Raw genomic sequence first — 21279 nt, 5'->3', positions numbered from 1 at the left:
CAAACTCGAATTTATGCGAAGAAAATCCAGCAGAGTCTCGATGTTCAAAATGATTCTCAATAATAATTTTGACAAAGTATACTTTAAAATGTAAACTATTTACTCATCAAACTGGATACTACAGAAGGGGGCTCAAGAAATCTCACCTCTGCTCATGTAGTGAGCTAAAAACACCCAACACCCTTGCAGCTCACACTTTAAACTTCATCACTCGAGAGAGGAGGCTCATGATGGTTCGTGAGAGTCAGTGATAACTCTTGAGTCGGTGATGATGGCGTGGAAGCTAGCAGATGTTAGCTGGAACACTGTCTCGGGCAGCACAAAAAGAACGACGGGCAAGCGGCGGAGGAGCTTGGCTTCGTTTTCAGTCAATCGGGTGGCGAAGCCTTTAAGGATGGTGGAATAAGTGTAGATAATGTTCCTCACCTCTTCTGAAGCCGCAACGCGCTGACTGGTACCACGTCTTGGCTGAGAAAACAACTGGAATGTGGAATTCTGAGATGCGCACAATGTAGGTCTGCTTCTGGCCGGTGGCTAGGATGGCCAAACAAAGGAAGAGAAACAATTATGTACATTTGTAGTTTCATTTTCTTCTATCATCATCTTCTCCTTCTACTATGACCAGATTAACAACAGAAGTTTGTCAACTTTTCCTTTCCTTAAGGGCTTTCCATCGTGGACAGTGGCTGCAAGTAGAGAATGGGCATGCAACTCCTTCGTGGAACAAGGATATGCAGAAATAGAGGAGGAGAATGGAAGGTGATGACAGGAAACGTAAGGGTGAGCATCAATATATAGGCGCCCGACTCTCGAAAGAGTCTACACTGGGTGTTGCTTTATCGACAAATTCAAGTTTCAAATATGGTCAGTCTTCCTTTTTTTTGGCAAATTTCCACAACTTGGACAAACTAATGTTTTAAAATTTTTTGTTTATATGCTTGGAACAAATCCACTCTCATTCCTTTTTATTGCTTGCAAAGTTTTAAGTATATCAAGAGCCCCTTAAGATTTTAAATATATCAAGAGCCCCTTAAGAAACTGCCATAAAGCACACTTCCACCCCTGCTTTATGGCGGTTTCTTCCTATTCGGTGCAAGCAATCAACAAGTGCAATGTCCATTTGAGACTATGTATGGGAAAAAAAAAACTTTGCAAGCAATAGAAAGGAATGAAAGTGGATTTGTTTGGAGCATATAAACAAAAAATTTTAGAACATTAGTTTGTCCAAGTTGTGAAAATTTGCCAAAAAAAGAAAGACTAACCAGACAATCATCTTAAGAGCCCCTTAAGATTTTGAAACTTGAATTTGTCGATAAAGCAACACCTAGTGTAGACTCTTTCTAGAGAGTCGGGCGGCTATATATAGATGCTCACCCTTCTGTTTCCTCCCATCACCTTCCATTCTCCTCCTCTATTTGTGCATATCCTTGTTCCACGAAGGAGTTGCACGCCCATTCTCTACTTGCAGCCACTGTCCACGATGGAAAGCCCGTAAGGAAAGGAAAAGTTGACCACCTTCAAGAAGAAGGAGACGATGATGATGAAGAAAATGAAACTACCGTTGTATCTAATTGTTTGTCTCTTCCTTTGTTTGGCCGTCTTAGCTGCCAGCCAAAGCAGACCTACATTGTGCGTGTCTCGGAATTCCACATTCCAGCTGTTTTCTCAGCCAAGACGTGGTACCAGTCAGCGCGTTGCAGCTTCAGAAGAGGTGAGGAACATCATCTACACTTATTCCACCATCCTCAAAGGCTTCGCCACCCGGTTGATTGAAAACGAAACCGAGCTCCTCCGCCGCTTGCCCGCCGTTCTTTCTGAGCTGCCCAAGACAGTGTTCCAGCTCCAGACAACACGGAAGCCTCTGTTACTTGGGCTCAATCCAGCTACTGGAATTCTACTGGACTCAAAGGAAGGGGATGGCATTATAATCGGAGTGCCTAACACCAGCGTTTGGCCAGAGAGCAGGTGTTACAACGATGCCAGACTCGGCGCAATTCCGGCCAAGTGGAAGGGTGAGTGCACCGCTGCAACAAATTTCAATTCCACTAACTGTAACAACCCGACCCATTCTTAGGCTGGAGCCCCTGGTTCGACGGATCTCAATCTGCCCCTTAGTAGTTTCGGTTCAATTCTAAAAAGGTTAGGAACCAGGACAATCATCTTATTAATGGTCTCATTTTATAAGTCATTGAAGATCCCTCACAATCTTTGATACGTGACTAAACTTCTGGGGTATTACAATCCACCTCTCTTAAAGCACACGCGTTTGCTCGTGTGGGACTCCAGGTCCGAGTGTTGAAATCGACTCTGAATACCACTGTAACAACCCGGCCCACTCTTGGGCTCGGCCCCTGGTTCAACGGATCTCAATCCGCCGCCTAGTTGTTTCGGCTTCAATCTTAAAAAGGTTAGGAACCAGACAATCATCTCATTAACAACAATAATATCATTAATGGTCTCATTTTATAAGCCCTTGATGATTCTTCACAATTTCGATAGAGTCTAAACTTATGTCATGTTCAACAAAAAACTAAGTGCACAATTCTCTACAGCTCGTTATGAAGCAGTTGTCCCCGTTAAGTCGAGATCGCCTAGAGACGACAACGACCACAGCAAGAACACGTCGAGCATGGCCGGTGGCATGCGCGTCCCCGGCACGAGCTTCTTCAGTTATGCAACCGGGACAGCGACTGGAATGGCAGCGCGTGCTCGCACCGCCGCCTACAAGGTGTGCTGGGCCAGCGGTTGCCATGGCTCTGATATCCTCAGTGCAATGGAGAAGGCAGTCAACGATGGGGTGGACGTCCTTTCTCTTTCCCTCGGCGGCCAACCCAAAGACTTCACTTGCAATTTTAATGAGAGTATTTTAGTCATTTCATACTTATGCACAATTTATAATATATAAAGGTGTCACATAACCAGCTCCACTTGATCTAGGCAGGTTGGAGGTTTGAATCTAGAACACAAGAGTGAGTGTTCTAGCTCAAGCTGACCCAAATGCCCCTTTTTTAAGAAAAATAAAGGCCTCAAAAAACCCATTTGTAAGATAAAAATGGAAATGAACAACAAATTATGAAAAAGACATAAATGCCCCTCATACAGAACGCTTGAAAGAGTTGAACACCGGATTAGGTGTCCGTTACGCTCAATGCACCCTCACTTGGATTTGGAACCTTGTTTTTCCCTTCTTACATGGTTGAGATTGAGTTGCGCGTGCACACCTGCAAAAAGAAATATGTGCCAAGAAAAAACAAAGGAGGAGTTGGTGGCATTTTAGAAAATTTTGAGGGCATTTTAGTCATTACACACTGCAGTTGCACACGTAACTAAATTTGTTTGCATATGGCTTACAAACGTAACAAACATATGAGAATTGAAATGAAGACAGCTACGGCCTCTCTCTCTCTCTCTCTCTAACCAACTAGAAACTAAGCATCCATTATCATGGATATTTCAATATGCATGTATTTTGTACCAATATATATATATTTTATCGCTACACATATTAAAATAATTCATGTTATATAACGTTCCATTTTTTATAAAGTACACCAAATTTTCATAAAAATTTCACGTTCATGGTATTTTCTTGCATGTTCTTATACTAATAAATATTGAATAGGCAGAAATGTGGCAGTCTTGATAAGAATTGGGTTACTTTACACTTTTTAAATTATATTGATACGTCGAGTTTCATGCGAATAGTTTCACTTGGTATACTTTTAAAAATTACCATTCCGGAAGAACTGAATAACTCTTGACAAATTCCATATTAATTATTTACCAGTCTTCATAATCATGATCAGAATAAAGGAATATTAGCTCAACAAGCTCTGTTTTAAATGTGAAACTACACAATAATTAGTTCTTATAAATATGAAAAAAATATTTTATTGTAACTACTTGCATGGAAACTTGCGAACTAATTAACAATATTGTCTAGGTTTATATTAGTTCAACGAATAAAATATTACCTGAGGACTCGAACAAAAGGTAACCCAAAGAATAAGTAACAATATACACTAGTGATTTTAGAATCACTCAACATCAAAAGCCTTTAACGGCTCTACAACTCTTCAATATTAAACTTTTAGGAGTTTATATAAGGTATTGGGCAACTAAAGCACTACGTTAATCAAAATTGTTAAGAATATTGAATTTGTTTATATATTTAAAAATAAAAAACTACCATAAATATAAGTGGGTTTATAATGTAGACGTTTATAAATGTAAACAATCTCACGTTTTTTTTTCTCTCATTTTAATTAAAAACCTTAAACTTTTGTGGTCGATCGCTTGCAAATGCAGTTAAAAGCCTTAATTAAAAACAATCTAAAAAACCTTAATGAAATGGTCGACCACTTTAATTAAAAAAACATTAAAAACGGAAAAAACGCATTTTTAAAGCAATTTTTCTCATTTTTTCATTATTTCCACTTTTTTTAATTCCAAACAGTATTCCTTTTTCATTTTCTATTTTTTAGTTGTTGCAAAATTTACGTATCTTGTGATGTTTGTGTTATTAGTTTCTCACTTATTTTATTTTTCTTATTTTTAATTTTTTAAAATTTTAAAAAACTTACTGTATTTTTTTTTTTAAACCACCGAGACGTTATTTGTAACTATGATGTGGACACCTCTATGCGCCCAAGAGTCATATAGTTTGTTTGGATGGAGGGAGAGGGGGAAATGGAATGGAAAAAATGATCTTTCCAGTGTTTGGATGACTAATTAATATGAAGGAGAAGGAAGTGAGAACTAATAATTGTGTTTGGATGCAAGGGTAATGAAAAGAAAAAGAGGGGAAGGAAATGAAATTTTAATGTAATTTCAATCTCTTTTAAAATGAAGAGATTGGAACGAAAAAAAACAGATGATCATTCCCTTTCCTTTCTTTTCATTTCCCTCTCCATTTTCTTCCCTTCCATCCATTCTTTTCTCTCTTTTTTACTTTATCCAAACATAGCGTTAGGCTCTGACACCATAAAAAGATAACAGAACGACAAGAAAGAAATTAAGTGGTTCGACGAGAAAGAGAGAGAAGAGAGAGAGAGAGTCTCTATGTCCACGAGGATAAATTTTCGCTCTCAGTTTCTATGTTATTTTGTGAGAGGTTCTATTATATATTATGTGTGTACAACAATTTGTTCCATCAATTTCTTAATCTTTTGGATTCAGCAGTTCACAACAATTATCTCTTTTCTCAAATCCAGCTTGTTAATATTGGTAATGGCACCTAGAACCCTTAGTTTCCTTATATTTTGCATTGTAAGGTTTATAGCAATTATCTCATTTCCTAAAATTCAGGTTACTAACATTGGCAATAACAACCATATAGCTTCTCATGGATGGAGGTAGTGTCCTTGTTCTCCCTCAAATTTTAAAAAATTCAAAAAACGATATACAAATTTCAAAAAATTTAGTTTAATGTAATAAAATATTTGAAAATTTCTATTTCAACTCATGTTAAAATTTTGAAATTATAGGTTGGTTCTTTTTCTTGCAACGAAAAAAACTGGTGTCAATTGCATGCTTTCCATCTTGAGTTGGATTCTTTTTTTCGGGGGGAGATTTGATAGCCTTAGTTTGTAGATTGACCTGGCATGGCAAAAGATCCACATAAAACCCATGGTTCATTAAACAAACAAATATATATATATATATATATATATATATATATAACACTACATTCGTCCCTGACTGCCTTACATTGACTGGCTCCCTACTTTTGACTCGAATTAGGTAATGGAAGAACACTTCTTTTTTTTTTTTTTGGTCTCCCAAATGCAAAGGGATGTAAATGGTTTGGGTTCGGCTTAGATTGAACTTTGAGTTTCTATATATCCGGTTAATCGAGTCTCCTGCTCGAGAGGAACTATCCGACGCATTCCCATCTGAACCAAGATCTTTCTTTTCTCCGGAAGACACAGAAAGAGATACCGAACCTACATCGGAGGAATCCAACTGAATTAAATAAGAAGAATAAGGAACCGTAGGGAATCAATAGACGCCTTACCACTCTCAAACCAAAAGCTCAAGTTCGTCTCACTAATCTTCAAATCAGGGCTATTGCTGTTAACATTAATGGAGCCCTAAGGAATATGAGAAGATAAGAGGGCTATGCTCGGTAGGGAGAAATTAGGTACAATATTTATTAGTATAAGAACATGCAAGAAAATGCCATGAACTTGATATTTTTTAAAATTTGATGAAATTTATAAAAAAAATGGAACATTATGTAACATGAATTATTGTAATATGTGTAGCGATAATATACGTAGCTCGATAGAGAGATTCAAGAGGCCGTACCTGCCTTCATTTCAATTCTCATATGAAGGTGTTTACGTTGCTAAGCCATATAAAAAGTTGGCTATGTGCAAGTGTGTAATGACTAAAATACCCTTCAATAAAGTATCTCTTTTGGCGCCAAATCCATGTGTGGGTGCATTGATAAACACCTAATCCGGTGTTTTAACTCTTTACGTGTGACTGTATGAGGGGCATTTGTGTCTTTTTATAATTTATTTTTCATTTTTATCATTACAAATGAGTTTTTGCAGTTTTTTTTTTAAAGGGGCATCTGGGTCAGCTTGAGCTAGAACACCCACTCTTGTGTTCTAGTTTCGAACCTGCAACCCACCTAGGACCAAGCGGAGCTGGTTATGTGCACACGTTTATGCACAAAAAATTGTTTATATGAGTATGAAGTGATTAAAATAGTCTCATTAAAACGAAAAAAAAAAAAACTTATTAAAGGGGTAAAAAGGGACAAAAAAAAAGTCTAAAAATGCTCATTACTTTACAAAAAAAAAGTCAAAAATACCCTCAACTCTCTTTGGTACATATTTATTACATGCACAAAAGTATGCACCCAACTCTATCTCAGGATCAAGCTGCTATCACCAAATATCAAATATATTGAAGGATCAAATCCTACAGTCAGGTAGACTTGATCGGAGGCGTGTTTGTAGATGTTTAATTTGGTTTTATATATATTCTCAGTGGTATTCTCTAGTTGGCCATGAAGGGCAAAATTTGACAAAAAGTTACATAACTTTTTGAAAGATACAGTGAGCAACATACACAGAGATCGAGTTGCTTGCAGAGATGTGTGCACGGACAAATATACACCAAAGTCATCAATATTTGGATGTTATATGAGCCATTCAATTTTACTTATATAAAAATATAATTAAACTTAAAAAGTGATTGACTCAATACATGTTTCCCAAAAAATTTATTCGTAAGATCGCATCTGTGTAAGGTTAGCTTGCAAAAAGTGCACTATAACCATTAATATATGGGTCAATGGCAAACTAAGGTAGCTGTCAGAGTACTTAATTAATCCCTTATGATTGATTTCTCTTGTTTGAAAAGTTCCCATTACGGAGCAAACCATCCTCCGGGAAAAAGAAAAACACTGCACAAGCAATTTTAGTCGTCATTCTCAACACGCAAGAAAGATTCAATTAAAATATTTTGGGAATGTCCTGAAGACCCAGAATTAGGTATATATCGGGTAAGACCATTATTTTAAATTGTGGTTAATGTCATTTTCATGGCAAGAGCTATGCATGTTCAACTCATTTATTGTAACATGCTAAAAGTTTAGTTTCATATTAAATATTACGAAAGATCTTCAAGGGCTTATAAAAGAAGTTATTAAAATAGTTGGTTTTTAGTTTTTTTTTTTTAGCTAAAATTGAAACTATTAAATGATACGTTGGGATCTGTCAGACTAGAGACCTGAGCTCAGGAGTGAGCCAAGTCATTACATCTATGCTTGATTAAACTGATGGCCAAAGAATGTATAGAAAACATTGTACAAAAGACAAATCGTTGCAATGGATTTCTTTCTGGTTAATAAGAATTTAAATATGGTAATGTCGGTACAAGTTAAAAAGTAATTTTTTAATAAACAACAAATTAAGGTTAAGTTAAATCTCAGTTCAAGCATCTTAAGCTTGAGCTAAGCCTGCCAGCCACTATAATTTTGATAAAGAAGGGGAGCAAATCCATGGGCCATGGCTGTAAGAGGGAAGGCACCGCCGTCAAGGACAAAGCTTCAATAATTTGAGATGACATGGTTTTCCCCCATGTAACCTAACTAAAAGCACATATGCAAAGTAGAAAGAAGAAATGAAGCAGACATGTAGAAAACAATTCACAGTCGCTTTAAAACTTACCCGTACTTCTCAAACACCAATTCAGTATTCAAATTGCTCTCTCTTTATTCATGGATGTTATTGCCATTACTACATTTCACATCCTTATTTTGTAGACAGAAAAGGAGAACGCAGTACACGAATCGCCACATATACGTGGAAACGAGGCAAGAAGACCACACAAGGACATCAGGCGGGCTAGAGAGAGAGTCTCTTATACCCAGGTGAAGACGATGGGGCTGCGGACTCGGTGTTTCCCATCGGACCACTCCAAGTACCCAAATTTAAACGTACCACGTGGTAAGGAGGTGGTAGAGGTGAAGGTGACACTGTAACTCATCTTCATTCCCACTCTTCTGAATTGGAGCACCTGTGGACGCACCACTGTCTTCACCGGGTAAGGCGATGAGACGGAGACGGAATACCTCGACAGTGGTTCTCCCACATTGGTCACCGTCCTCATGAAACTAACGGTTGTTGTTTTCGCTGCAGGGAATTGCACCGCAAAAGATGGGTAGTTCAGGCCACCTCCTACTACTCCCTTCTTGCAAGTGAATCTCCGTCGAGCGACCACCGCGATTTGTTGCTCCGTGTACCCAATCCCGCAAAGAAAGTTCAGGTAGTCATTGGCCGTGATGTCATACACGAGGCCTGGATTCAGCGCCTGTTGTGGAACGACATGTCCCGCCCCATGAACCAATGGCGAGGATGGCTTCCCTGTCGCCGAGTCCAGTAATGGCTGCCCATTGGGGTAGGCAGAGTAGGATGTGGTCATCAAAGCCGATTTGATGGCTGCTGGGCTCCAGTTAGGATATGCGCCCTTGAGGAGTGCAGCCAGGCCGCTCACATGAGGGCAGGACATGGAGGTGCCTGAGATGATGTTGAAGTCGACTCTGCGTTTGTCTTCGGCCATTCCTGTTGGTCCACTGTTTCCCGACCAAGCAGCAAGGATGTTCAGGCCCGGTGCAATCACATCGGGCTTCAAGATCTCCGGCGTTATAGGATTTGGGCCACGCGAGGAGAAGCTGGCGATCACCGGAGAGGGTTTCACTCCGACTCTTGTCGTCCTGGATATGATGGTGGCTGTGGGCCTTGGGTTGGACAGGATGTATCTAAGGATCGCCTCTCCATTTTTGCTGCTCACGGTCACAGTCGGGAGGAAGTGTGCTTGAGCTAGAAGTTGATAACCATCTTCCTCTACGCCGGCCACGATAATCCCAACGCCACCTGCGGCCATAACAGCAAGACCCTGTTGAAGAACAGATGCCAATCCATTTTCGCAGAGAACGATCTTCCCGGCAACCTCGGCGGAACTGAGCGACCCGCTCAGGCAATATTTGCCGGTCCAATGGTTGCTGGCATTCCCAGCATAAACTATTGGCAAGGTTGGCCTGCTCGTCAAGGACTTGCCACCATAGAGTGATTGACCGACGTAATTCTTGCGATTGCCAAGGATGGCGTATGATGGAAAGTCACGATCAATGGAGCTTGCCCCGACGGTCGTGATCCATGGGGCGACATTCCGAACGGAGTAGGGCGAGGGACCGGAATTGCCGGCGGAGCAAGAAACCAGAATGCCGAGTTGCACTGCACCAAAGGCGCCGATGGCAATGCTATCGAGGTAGAAGCTCTTTGCGGGGCCGCTGAGGGAGAGCGACAGGATGTCCACTCCGTCGCGAACGGCCTTGTCCATGGCGGCGAGTATGTCCGACGAAAAGCAGCCCCCGAGCCAGCACACCTTGTAGGCAGCTATGCGGGATCTCGTCGCCATCCCTTTAGCAGTCCCAGGCGCATAGCCGAACATGCTTGCGTACCGCACAGCAGCACCACCGGCCGTGCTGGCCGTGTGTGTCCCATGGCCTTGGTCGTCCCGCGGCGACCTTGATTCGCTCTGCTCGTTGATTGGGCCGTTTGCGGCCTCGTAACCAGCGGAAAAGAACTGGGCACCGATCAGCTTCCTGTTGCAGTTGCTCACCTTAAAATTTGTCCCGGCCTTGCACGAGCCCTTCCACTTGGATGGGATCGGGCCGAGTCCACCATCATTGAAGCTCTTGCTCTCCGGCCAAATGCCTGTGTCGAGCAACCCAATAATGACGTTGTCCCCTTCTTTAGATCTTGTCAACAGGCCGCCTCGACCATTGAGCCCGAGAAAGGATGGTGTCCTCGTCGTGTCTGGCTCGTACACCATCTCTGGGAGCACGGCCAGGACACTGGACTTCTCCCTCAGGAACTCTGCTTCCGTCGCCGTCAGTGAAGTGGAGAAGCCTTGCAGGATAGTGGAGTAGGTGTAGATGATAGTTTTGTTATCTGGTTTATCAGACACCGAGTCAAGCATTGTTAGATACCACGTATCGGGACTAGAAAAGCTTGTTGGCATGAGATCTTGCTGGACGTGCACGATGTAGGTTTGCTTCTTGTCCGAGGCGACGACGCTCTTGACATGGCAGATTGCCATGAGAGAGATGAAGAAGACGCAAACCAAGTGTTGCAACTCCCTCATCTTCCCCAGCATCGTCGTGAACCAGTAAGTTTCTCTATTCTATGGCTGCTGAAGAGGACGTCTTAGTAGGTGAAACGAGGAGATAGTGTTCAGAACGAAGTGATGAGACGGAAGATAGTAGGGAGGATGGCCGGTGGTGTTTGTGTACGACGATATGCTTAATGCAACTGAAACTCTTTCACCAAGGACGTTGGAAACAAGAAGTTGCAGGAATCGAGCTAGGAGAATGGAAGGCCATGACAGGAAAGGCAAGAACATGCGTCTATATATAGGCACCCGACTGTCTCAAGCGACCCTTACTTGGTTGACATAATTCATGATGTTTCAGATATGATCAGTCTTTCTTTTCTTGTAATCCTCCACAGCCTGGACAAATTAATATTTAAAAAAAAAAGTCGTTTACATTCTCTTGTGAACGTCCTAGTTCTTAATTTCTGATCTTGCTGTTCTATCAATGTAATTCTCCATCAAGTTACTCGGTTGCCTGAAGTGTAAGAAGAAGACCAAGTCGAAAATTTCAAGTCAAACTGATGATCGTCATGAAGATTGCTTACCAACATTGAAAGACAAATACGGTGAAGGATGTGAGATGCTCCATGAAAAAGAATTGCTAACAAGATTTTCACGACATTCAAATGCTTACCAACATTGAAAGACAAACAGGGTGAAGGATGTGACATGCTTCATGATAATGAAATGCTAACAAGATTTCCACTACATATTCTCGGTGATGGCTCAGACGGGGGGGGGGGGGGGGGGCATTTGATAGGATGGAGATCAATAAAAAAAAAAAAAAAAAGCAGTAGAAACCGGATTACATTTCTTATACATTTCAGGGCAGCAAGTCAGATCTTTGAATGTACTTAAGAAACGGAGCGTAAGAAAGGAAATCGCACTAAAATTTTCTTTAATTTATTTGATGATTACAAGATGTAACGTCGAGTAAAGTAAACTCCTCGATCTTAAACTTTGTACACCTAAAAGATTTCTTCCTATTCATCAAATGGCATTTCAAGGAAGAACGGAAACAGTTGGTGGGGCATAATTCAATAATCTTAATGTTTTAAGGAGCACTTATATATATGAACAACCAAACATAAAAAATTACTAACATCAAAATAAGTGAAGTTTGTGAGGCTGCCCATACGCAAGGGAAACTAATTGTCAATGCTTTAATTTGCACTTTTCGCGTCAAACATTACCATCCAGCTATAGAAAATTCCAACTGAAATTTCTTAGGTTGTATTTAAAGCATTCCTCCAAAAAAAAAAAGAAAGGTTTTTGACAACTTGGGTTGTCAATCAATTTTTAAACCCTGATTTGCGTGTTTGGATGATAAGACTAGACGCATTTTGTCAAACACCGGAGCTGGCTGGTGCACAACTTTTTTTTGTTTTATGCTTCATGACCAAAATGCTCCTAGTTAATAAAAGAAGGGAACTTTTTTGTAATGACAAAAAAAATTAAAAAAAAAATTAAAAGATGAAAAAGACATTTCTTTTTAAATAATTTCTATAATACCCCAACCCCCACCTTGTTTTTTTTTTTTTTAAGTCCTTACGTCTTGTGTGCACAGAGTGGAGCACGCAACACACTCCCCACATACACCCCTTTGGAAGCAAACCAGCTAGGAGATATGGCTCCCTTCCCTTTTACTTACAAATGGATGAAAAAAAAAAAAAAATAGTATCCTCACAACACTTCCAATACCGCAATTTGTTCCCAAATACATCCCTTAGTTTTGAAGATTAATATAAAATGGAACATTTTTTATTTTTCGAGCGTGCTCAACCACTTATTCCACAGATTGAAGTTTTAAATTGCAGGAATTAGTGTTACGGAATAGTACTACTCGATTTCTGTCGTGTGTTGTATAAGTTTACCAAATTAATTTAAGTCTGACTTTTGCATGTTCAGTCTTCAATTTAATGACCTAAACTCATTATCTATTTAATTTTGAAGGAAAATTTTTCACGTTCTCGAACAATCTGGGTGTTCTGTTTCATGAAACCAAAACAATATCTCGCCGATATTAACTCGAGCAAATTAAATTGCCATGCAACAGATCATACTTTCCTCTGTTCTGCATTTTTGGATAATATATGGCAGCCACCATGTTGCATGAATATGGCTAAGATCAAGTGTTGTGAGTGTGGAATCCATTATTACACGTCTATTCAGGCTATGAGTTTTAGCATGCCCTGCTTCTTGTGTTTGCATCTGTTTGCTTTCATTATGAGGAAGTTTTCTAAGGCGTTCGAAATGGAAAACATGGAGTTCAAAGACATGTTCATATAATACATGTCGTGAAAGAGGCGTTCGATATCGTGCTAGAAAGCACATGTCCATAGGATGCATGTTCTAAAAAAATACCATGTTTTAGTTACATGAAAGATTATCTGATTATGGATGCTGGTTTTACATTCAACAGTCAAACAATGGACACGATCATATCATATTTTTAAAACAAGAACGTGTTTTAAGATGACAATGTTGATCTTCTTACATATTATCAAATGTTGAGTATTGTGGCTAAATCAAAGATCAATATCAGTGGGATTTAGAAAACAAAGCCTGGATGATCATGTGATTGCTGACAAGCCCAAATTCAGTATGGGATTTTTAACTTTTTGACAAATTTGATGAAGCTAGACATTTGATTCCCATCATATGTGAAAATCCATACCTGGTTTTGCATTTCTACATTTTCGTCCAAATTCTGTGCCGTCTGCTTAGAATATGTTTTATATTTGCCAAAAGATTAAATTAAGTTCATCTCAAGTTTGCATATACGTTTACATGTCTGAAGTCAACGAACTATAATTCAACGTCCTCATAGAAAAAAAAAAGAAATTGATATTCGTCATTGCATCCTTAAGAGCAGGGTTCTCTTTATATTTATACAAATATTTATGGAAAGATATTGCTACTTATTCTTTGGGTTATCTTTGATTCGACTCCTCAAGTCGAATATTTTATTCATTGAACTAATATAACCTAGATAATATTGTAGTTTCCATGTAAGTAGTTTCAATAAAACATTTACTTATTTTTTCATAATTATAAGGACTAATTATTATGTTGTTTCACATTTAAAACAGAGCTTGTTAAGTTAATATTCCTTTATTCTGATCATGATCATGAAGACGGGTAAATAGTTAATATGGAATTTGTCAAGTGTTATTCAGTTCTTCCGGAATGGTACTTTTGAAAAGTATACCAATTGAAACTATTCGCATGAAACTCGACGTATCAATATAATTTAAAAAGTGTAAAGTAACCAATTTTTATCAAGACTGCCTCATTTCTGCCTACACAATATTTATTAGTATAAGAACATGCAAGAAAATACCATGAACTTGATATTTTTGAAAATTTGATCAAATTTATAACAAAGATGGAACGTTATATAACATGAATTATTGTGATATATGTAGCTATAATATACATAGAGAGAGAGAGAGAAAGGCCGTACCTGTCTTCAGGTGAACGAGAGGGTCAATCCCACCCCCGAAGCGAAGCCCCAAGGCCCCCATTCATTTCAATTTTCATGTTATGTTGCTAAGCCATAGAAAAAGTTGGTTATGTGCACACGCACCAGCACAGTGGTATGTAATGACTAAAACACCCTCAATAAAGTAAAAAAGAAAGAATTTTGAAATGATAAAATAAGAATTATGAAAATATTAAAAGATTAAAATGTACATAGCTTTATCAAAATTTTCTAAAATGCCACCACCTCTTCTTTGTTTTCCTTGGCCCATATTTTTTGCATGCACACACAGAGGCTCTGTGTGCACGCAACTCAATCTGCACGATATAAGCAAGAATGGGAGACCAAGTGATGCATCATTTCCATGGCGCCTGCGCCAATGCAATCCAGAACCTTGGAGCCTAGGAGAATGGCCTTTGTGGTTTTACGCCTTATACCGTTCCGTTTAAGTAAATATTTAATTAGAAGAGAAAAAGATGGGACGGAGTGCCTCTAACACCCATGCATAATCCGTTTATTGCTCCATCTTATCCTAACCATCTTCGACATTTGAAACTTACCTCTTTTGGCGCCAAATCCAAGTGAGAGTGCATTGAGCGTAAGGGACAAACACCTGATCCCGTGTTCAACTCTTTACTGTATGAGGGGCATTTATGTCTTTTTCTTAATTTGTTTTTCATTTTCATTTTTATCATTACAAATGGGTTTATCATTGAGCGTAAGGGATGCCATGAATGGTTGTTCTCCCAAGTAACCTAACTACAAGTTCATCAGCGATCGGATACAGATACGGCAGAGAAAAGAAGAATTGAAGCAGATAAATACTCAATGAACACGACCTTGGACATTAGCAGCTCAAGCAATTCAGTATTCAAAAACTGCTTTCTTTATTTATCATGGACGTCATTACTACTCAGACATCTGCCATTCTTATTTGTAGACCGAAACGGAAGACAAATTACTCGAATCACCAGATGTGCATGCTGTCCATGCCCGGCGAAAGATACAGAGAAGAGAATCTAAGGAAAACCAAGACCACACACAAATACAAAGCCGACGGAGAGTGAGAGACAAAAGAGACAGTAACTTATACCCAGATGAAGACAATGGGGCTGCGAACTCGATGTTCACCATCGCACCACTCCAAGTATCCAAATTTAGAGGTACCTAGCGGTAAGGAGCTTGAGGTGAAGGTGACGAAATAGCTCATCATCTCTCCCTCCCTCCTAAAGTCGAGAACCTGTGGACTTACCACTGCCTTCACTGGATGCGGCAACGAGACATAGACTGAGTACATCGACGGTGAATCTCCCACATTGGTCACCGTCCTTGTTAAGTTGACCCTTTTCTGCCCTGAGCCCTGGACTGGGAATTGCACCAGGAACGATGGGTAGTTCAGGCCACCTCCTACTACTCCCTTCCTGCAAGTGAATCTCCGTCGAGCGACCACCGCGATTTGTTGCTCCGTGTACCCAATCCCGCAAAGGAAGTTCAGGTAATCATCAGCGGTGATGTCATACACGAGGCCTGGATTCAGCGCCTTTTGTGGAACAACATGTCCCGCCCCATGAACCAACGGCGAGGAGGGCTTCCCGGTGGCCGAGTCCAGCAATGGCTGCCCATTGGGGTAAGTAGAGTTGGACGTGGTCATCAAGGCTGACTTGATGGCTGCAGGGCTCCAGTTAGGATGTGCGCCCTTGAGCAGTGCAGCCAGTCCGCTCACATGAGGGCAGGACATGGAGGTGCCTGAGATGATGTTGAAGTCGACTCTGCGTTTGTCTTCAACCATTCCCGTCGGTCCACTGTTTCCCGACCAAGCAGCGAGGATGTTCAGGCCTGGTGCAATCACGTCGGGCTTCAAGATCTGTGGCGTTATAGAATTTGGACCACGAGAGGAGAAGCTGGCAATCACCGGAGAGGGTCTGACTCCGACTCTTGTCCTACCGGTCATGATGGTGACTCTGGGCCTTGGGTTGGAGAGGATGTATCTAAGGATCTCGTCTCCATTTTTGCTGCTCACGGTGACAGTCGGGAGGAAGTGTGCTTCAGCTTGCAGCTGAGAACCATCTTCCTCTACGCCGGCCAAGATAACCCCTACACCACCTGACGCCCTAACAGCAAGACCTTTTTGCAGAGCAGTCGTGTTTCCATTTTGACACAGGACGACCTTTCCGGCGACCTTGGTGGAATCGAGCGTCCCGCCGAGGCAGTAGACGCCGCCGTCCACGGAGTTGCTGACATTCCCAGCATAAACTAGTGATACAGTTGGCCTGCTGGGCAAGGGCTTTCCATCGTAGAGTGATTGGGCCATGTACTGGTTGCCATTGCCCAGGACAGCATATGATGGAAAGTCACGATCTATGGAGCTTGCCCCCACGGTCATGATCCAAGGGGCGACATTCCGAACAGTGTAGGGCAAGGGACCGGTATTACCGGCCGCGCAAGAAACCAGAACGCCGTGTTGCACGGCACCAAAGGCACCGATGGCAGTCGTGTCCTCGTTGAAGGGGCTTGGGGGGGCACTGAGGGAGAGAGACAAGATGTCCACTCCGTCGAGAACGGCCTTGTCCATGGCAGCAAGGATGTCTGAAGAAGTGCACCCCTTGATCCAACAGACCTTGTAGGCAGCTATTCGGGCTCTGGTTGCCATCCCTAGAGCTACCCCACGCGCATAGCCAAACAAGGCTGCATTGTCGACAGGAGCGCCACCCGCCGTGCTGGAAGTGTGTGTCCCATGGCCGTCATCGTCTCGGGGTGACCTCGATTCCTTCGTTTCATCGATTGGGCCGTATTGGGCTTCGTAACCTGAAGAAAAGAACTGGGCACCGATCAACTTGCTGTTGCAACTGCTTGCATTAAAATTTTTCCCTGTCACGCACGATCCCTTCCACTTGGACGGGATGGGGCCGAGCCCATCATCGTTGAAACTCCTGCTCTCCGGCCAAATGCCCGTGTCAAGTACCCCAATAATGACGTCGCTCCCTTCTTTCGACCTTGGCAACAGGCCACCAGCACTGTCGAGCCCGAGAAAGTGTGGTGTCCTCGTCGTATCTGGATGGTACACCTTCTCTGGAAGCACGGCCAGGACGCCGGGGTTCAACCTCAGCGACTCGGCTTCCGTAGCAGTTAGTGAAGTGGAGAAGCCATGTAGAACGGTGGAGTAGGTGTAGATGATGGTTCTCTTGGTTGGTCCGTCTGAGACTGAATCAAGCAACGATTGATGCCATATGTCAGGAGTGGAAAAGCTCATTGGCATCAAATCATGTTCGGTTTGCACAATGTAGGTTTTCTTCTCCTCCAAGGTGGCGGCACCCACATGGCAGACCACCATAACAGAGATGCAGAAGAATCGGACCAAGAGTTGCATCTCCCTCATTTTCCTCAGCATGCTTGATAATCTGGAATCTAATTTCTCTGTAAATCTATATATGGCTGCTGAAGAAGAAGAAGAAGAAGTAGTAGAAGTGACTTTAGGCGAGTGGAAGATACTAGGTAGGAAGGACTATATGTTGTTGTGTTTACAACATGCTGAATGCAAGCGAAGCTGAACTTAATTTCATCAAGGACATCGGTCCAAGCTGTAGAGAATGGGCATGCAACTCCTTTGGAAAACAAGGAGTTGCAGGAATGGAGGAGGAGATGAGAGGAAACGGAAGGGTGTGCATCTATATATAGGCACGACTCCTTCAAAAGAATCTACATTGTTTATTGACGAATCCAAGCTTCAAATACGGTTGGTCTTTCTTTTTAGGTTACACTCTACAACCTAATTTTTTTTTTTTAAGTTTCAAATATGATTCGTCTTTCTTTTTTGGTAAATCTCTACAACTGCTTGGGAAATGAGGGTCTTAAAAAACTTATATTTATATTCTCTTGACAATGGTAACTTTCAATTCTTTTTGCTGCTTGTAAGGTTCAAAAGTTCACATGTTTTTAATTTTCCTTCAACAGTATGTAATGGCGCCCTTGATATGCATCAGACTCCCACAGACACCTAAGAACCAACAATCCTTTTCAATTTTAGTTATTGCTACGAACGTCATACATCTCAGGAAGTCGGATTTTTCATGTAGACACAAGGAATCATTTAGAAAGCGTAAAAAGGTATTCTGTAGAAACAAGAATTAGTTCTAATTTTAGAGAATTCAGTGAAGATTTGTTTGTATCTGATGGTAAGATGTGGGTGGAGCACATGCACTGCTCTTGAAATGTACACCTAAAAGATTTATTAATCCCATTCAAGAAAACGGCACTCGATGAAGAAAGTGGGTTTCACTTGATAGAGGTAGAAACGTCACTTCCTTTTCCATGTCAACAACTAACTGTTACATAGTTTAAAACTCAACTCTTGGATGACTTCTTCAATCTTCAAGAACTCTTCATGTGTCATTGATGGCATCATTAGAAACTCTTGGCACGTCACTAAAGGTTTCTAAGATATTAAAATATTAAGAGTTTTAAATGTAGATGGACATCAAACCAGGTACTTTACAGACATAAAGTTAATAATCGAGTCTGTCCTGCTAACTAAGCAGAGTGGGGTTATGCTGCCGACAAGGGCTTCGGGTTAGCCCGAACTAGACTTTGTTGAGCCTTGGCTGGAATGCTTTGTGGCCGAACAAGACGTTCGGCACCGTTCCTTCATGGCGGAACAACACTGACTCTCCGTTCGGCTCCTTCACCACGTTCTACATAACTAATCCATTCCCCAAATCACCTAGGCCCTTGTTTATCAACCGTAGCTAGCATATGCACTATTGTCCGATGTAAGGGGCATTTTAGTCATTTTAAAAAAGAAATAGACATTTTATGCATATCATCCTTTTCATTTTCCACATTTTGCCGTTATAATGGGGTTTTCCCTTTGACAAATTAGGGGCATTCTGGCCATTTCACACCTAATGCACCAAAAAAAATGTAAGATAATTAGGCAGGTAAATCAGGGATCAAATCATTAATCTTACTAATTTGATTCTTTATTATGTTCATGAAGAAGATACAACATGTCATTTATGAGTAGGTGACATCTTTGGCGTGGTGGCAATTTAAAAATTGTTTAGGATAGGCTTGCAGCTGGATCACTGTGCTAGCGAGTTCACTTAATGACTTGAGTAGGTTAGGTTATAGATTATATTTTCTAAAAATAGAGAAGAAAGTAAGTCTGCCAGGACTTTATTTTTTATTTTTTCTTTAGGTAAAATTGAATAACATGTAATATAAATGTATGTGTGTAGTGGCGGAATGTATAACAAACAAGATCTTGGAGCAGATGATGATAACGATTTATATTCATGAAAAATCAATTTAAAAAGTGTTGACATTAAGTAGCCCGATCCTTTTTTTTTTGCAAGACTCTCTAACTGATCTGTCTTGATAATATTTAGCATAAGAGCAGATCATTAAAAAAGACCGTGAACTTTTCTTGATATTTTGGAAAGTTTTGATGAGATGTATGAAAGAAAAAAAAAAAAAAAGACTATTGTACAACATGAATTGTTTAAAACGACTGAAATTTTGACCTTCAAGGTATGAACACATGGGCTGAATTTCTTTTATGTTATTTATATCTAGTTTTGTTTTTAATCTTCCCTTTAAATTTTTTGTTACCAAAAGTAAATGTAATGCAGGGCTGGAGCAGCATCTTAACATCCAGACGTGGCAGATCTTAAAGAAAGAATATGCATTCCATCAGTTCACCCTTACTAATGGCTAAGTTCCAACACTACCTGTGATCATAATGAAAGCAATTTTATAAGACCATAATGAAAGCAATTTTGTAAGATAGAAGAGGTGAGAGGATATATCAACCATAGTCGTACATGGGGTTTAAACGGCAAGTTTTTTCTCAGTCATATGTTTTTTTTTTTCAGAAAAAAATTGACAAATTTTCAAACAATTAAAAAAATACTAAAAGTAAAATGCAAAAATAAAAATGCGGCAGTAAACAGTGTAAGAAAAGATGAAAAACACCAAAACAGAAAAAAAAATGAAAGAGATGCCCAAAATGAAAAAAAAGGTGAAAAAACATGTTTTTTTTTATTTTTTGTTTTAGCATTTTATTCAAAAGAAGGCAGTTTTTAGGCATCTGCTGGCTCATTTTTGTGACTCTTTACTAGCAGCAAGGTTTTTTTGAGATATAATACGGTGAGTTTGAAAAATAGTAAAACATAAGGTAAATTTATTAAAATTTTTAAAAAACTAAAAATAGATTAAAAATAAAATAAGTGAGAAACTAATAACATAAATCAGATTTGCAACAAATAAAAAATAAAAAAAACTGTTTTGGAAAAAATTGCTAAAAACGCATTAAAAAGCTCGTTTTTAATTTTTTTTAAGTGTTTTTTTATAGTTTTAAATGGCCAGTTAATTTATCACGTTTATTTTCTTTTTACATTTTTTGAAAAAAGAAAAAAAAAACGTGTTTTCTCTGACTATAAAACAAAGTTCCTGATGATCCTTCACGCCCTAATGGCACTGCCAGGAGGAAAGTTCCCCTCATATCATGCCCCAATGCATGGAAGGTGGAATCGGGGCTAAGCCCTTCTCTATTGGGCCCGAGTGCAGGACCCAGATCCCAATCTGACCTAGAGCTTCGAGCCTAGGAACTGGTTTCAAGTTGATGCCCGATTCATTCCCTCAAACTTGTCTCGAATCCCTTTCTAGACCAGATCCAAACCTATCCTTTTTACTCAAACCCAAAACTAAATCCACTTCGCAATAAAAACCCAAAGCCAAGCTTGAATCCTATTTGTAAATCCATACCCCTACCCAAACGCAACCCTATCTTGAGACTTAAATCTATACCCAAGTCGGTATCTAAACCTAGTTCTATATCCAAACAAACTTGAACCAGATATATGATACTGACCTCTCATATGTACCAGTACGCCTCTGGAGATGAGAGATTTGATTCATTTAGGATGGCCTTGAGGAGATTTGTGCAAGGCAGCAACAGAAAAGATCTGGTTCTAAGAGTTTGGTTTTCTGTTTGCTTATCGTTGTAGATCCACATCCATCGTTTTGCTATTGGTCTGTAGACTGTAATTCTATATCGGGGCCTTAGGGTTCATTTGTGAGCAATTATCAGTTTATTGAAAAGCCTACTTCTTCTTTGTTCCTTA

The 21279-nt window shown here is 40.2% G+C and overlaps 3 protein-coding genes across 3 annotated transcripts; 1 reads left to right on the top strand and 2 right to left on the bottom strand.

Annotated features, from left to right (window-relative positions):
• The first annotated feature begins 1534 nt into the window (after positions 1-1534).
• LOC116260619 (subtilisin-like protease SBT1.7) lies at positions 1535-2905 on the top strand. Its single transcript, XM_031639070.1, has 2 exons — positions 1535-2012; positions 2553-2905. Exons 1-2 carry the CDS (start codon positions 1535-1537, stop codon positions 2903-2905), a joined length of 831 nt encoding a protein of 276 aa, XP_031494930.1.
• A 5403-nt stretch (positions 2906-8308) lies between these two features.
• LOC116261177 (subtilisin-like protease SBT1.7) lies at positions 8309-10794 on the bottom strand. The gene has a single exon (XM_031639808.2). It carries the CDS (start codon positions 10675-10677, stop codon positions 8380-8382), a length of 2298 nt encoding a protein of 765 aa, XP_031495668.1. The 5' UTR covers positions 10678-10794; the 3' UTR covers positions 8309-8379.
• Positions 10795-15245: 4451 nt separating this feature from the next.
• Positions 15246-21073, bottom strand: LOC116260618 (subtilisin-like protease SBT1.7). Its single transcript, XM_031639069.1, has 3 exons — positions 21027-21073; positions 17592-17646; positions 15246-17450 (listed from the first exon to the last, which is right to left on the bottom strand). Exons 1-3 carry the CDS (start codon positions 21071-21073, stop codon positions 15246-15248), a joined length of 2307 nt encoding a protein of 768 aa, XP_031494929.1.
• Positions 21074-21279: the final 206 nt, after the last annotated feature.

Source organism: Nymphaea colorata, chromosome 9 (assembly GCF_008831285.2).
Source record: "Nymphaea colorata isolate Beijing-Zhang1983 chromosome 9, ASM883128v2, whole genome shotgun sequence".
Lineage (NCBI taxonomy): Eukaryota > Viridiplantae > Streptophyta > Magnoliopsida > Nymphaeales > Nymphaeaceae > Nymphaea > Nymphaea colorata.
Note: the sequence above shows the minus strand (reverse complement) of the source record. Positions and strands in the feature narration are given on the sequence as shown.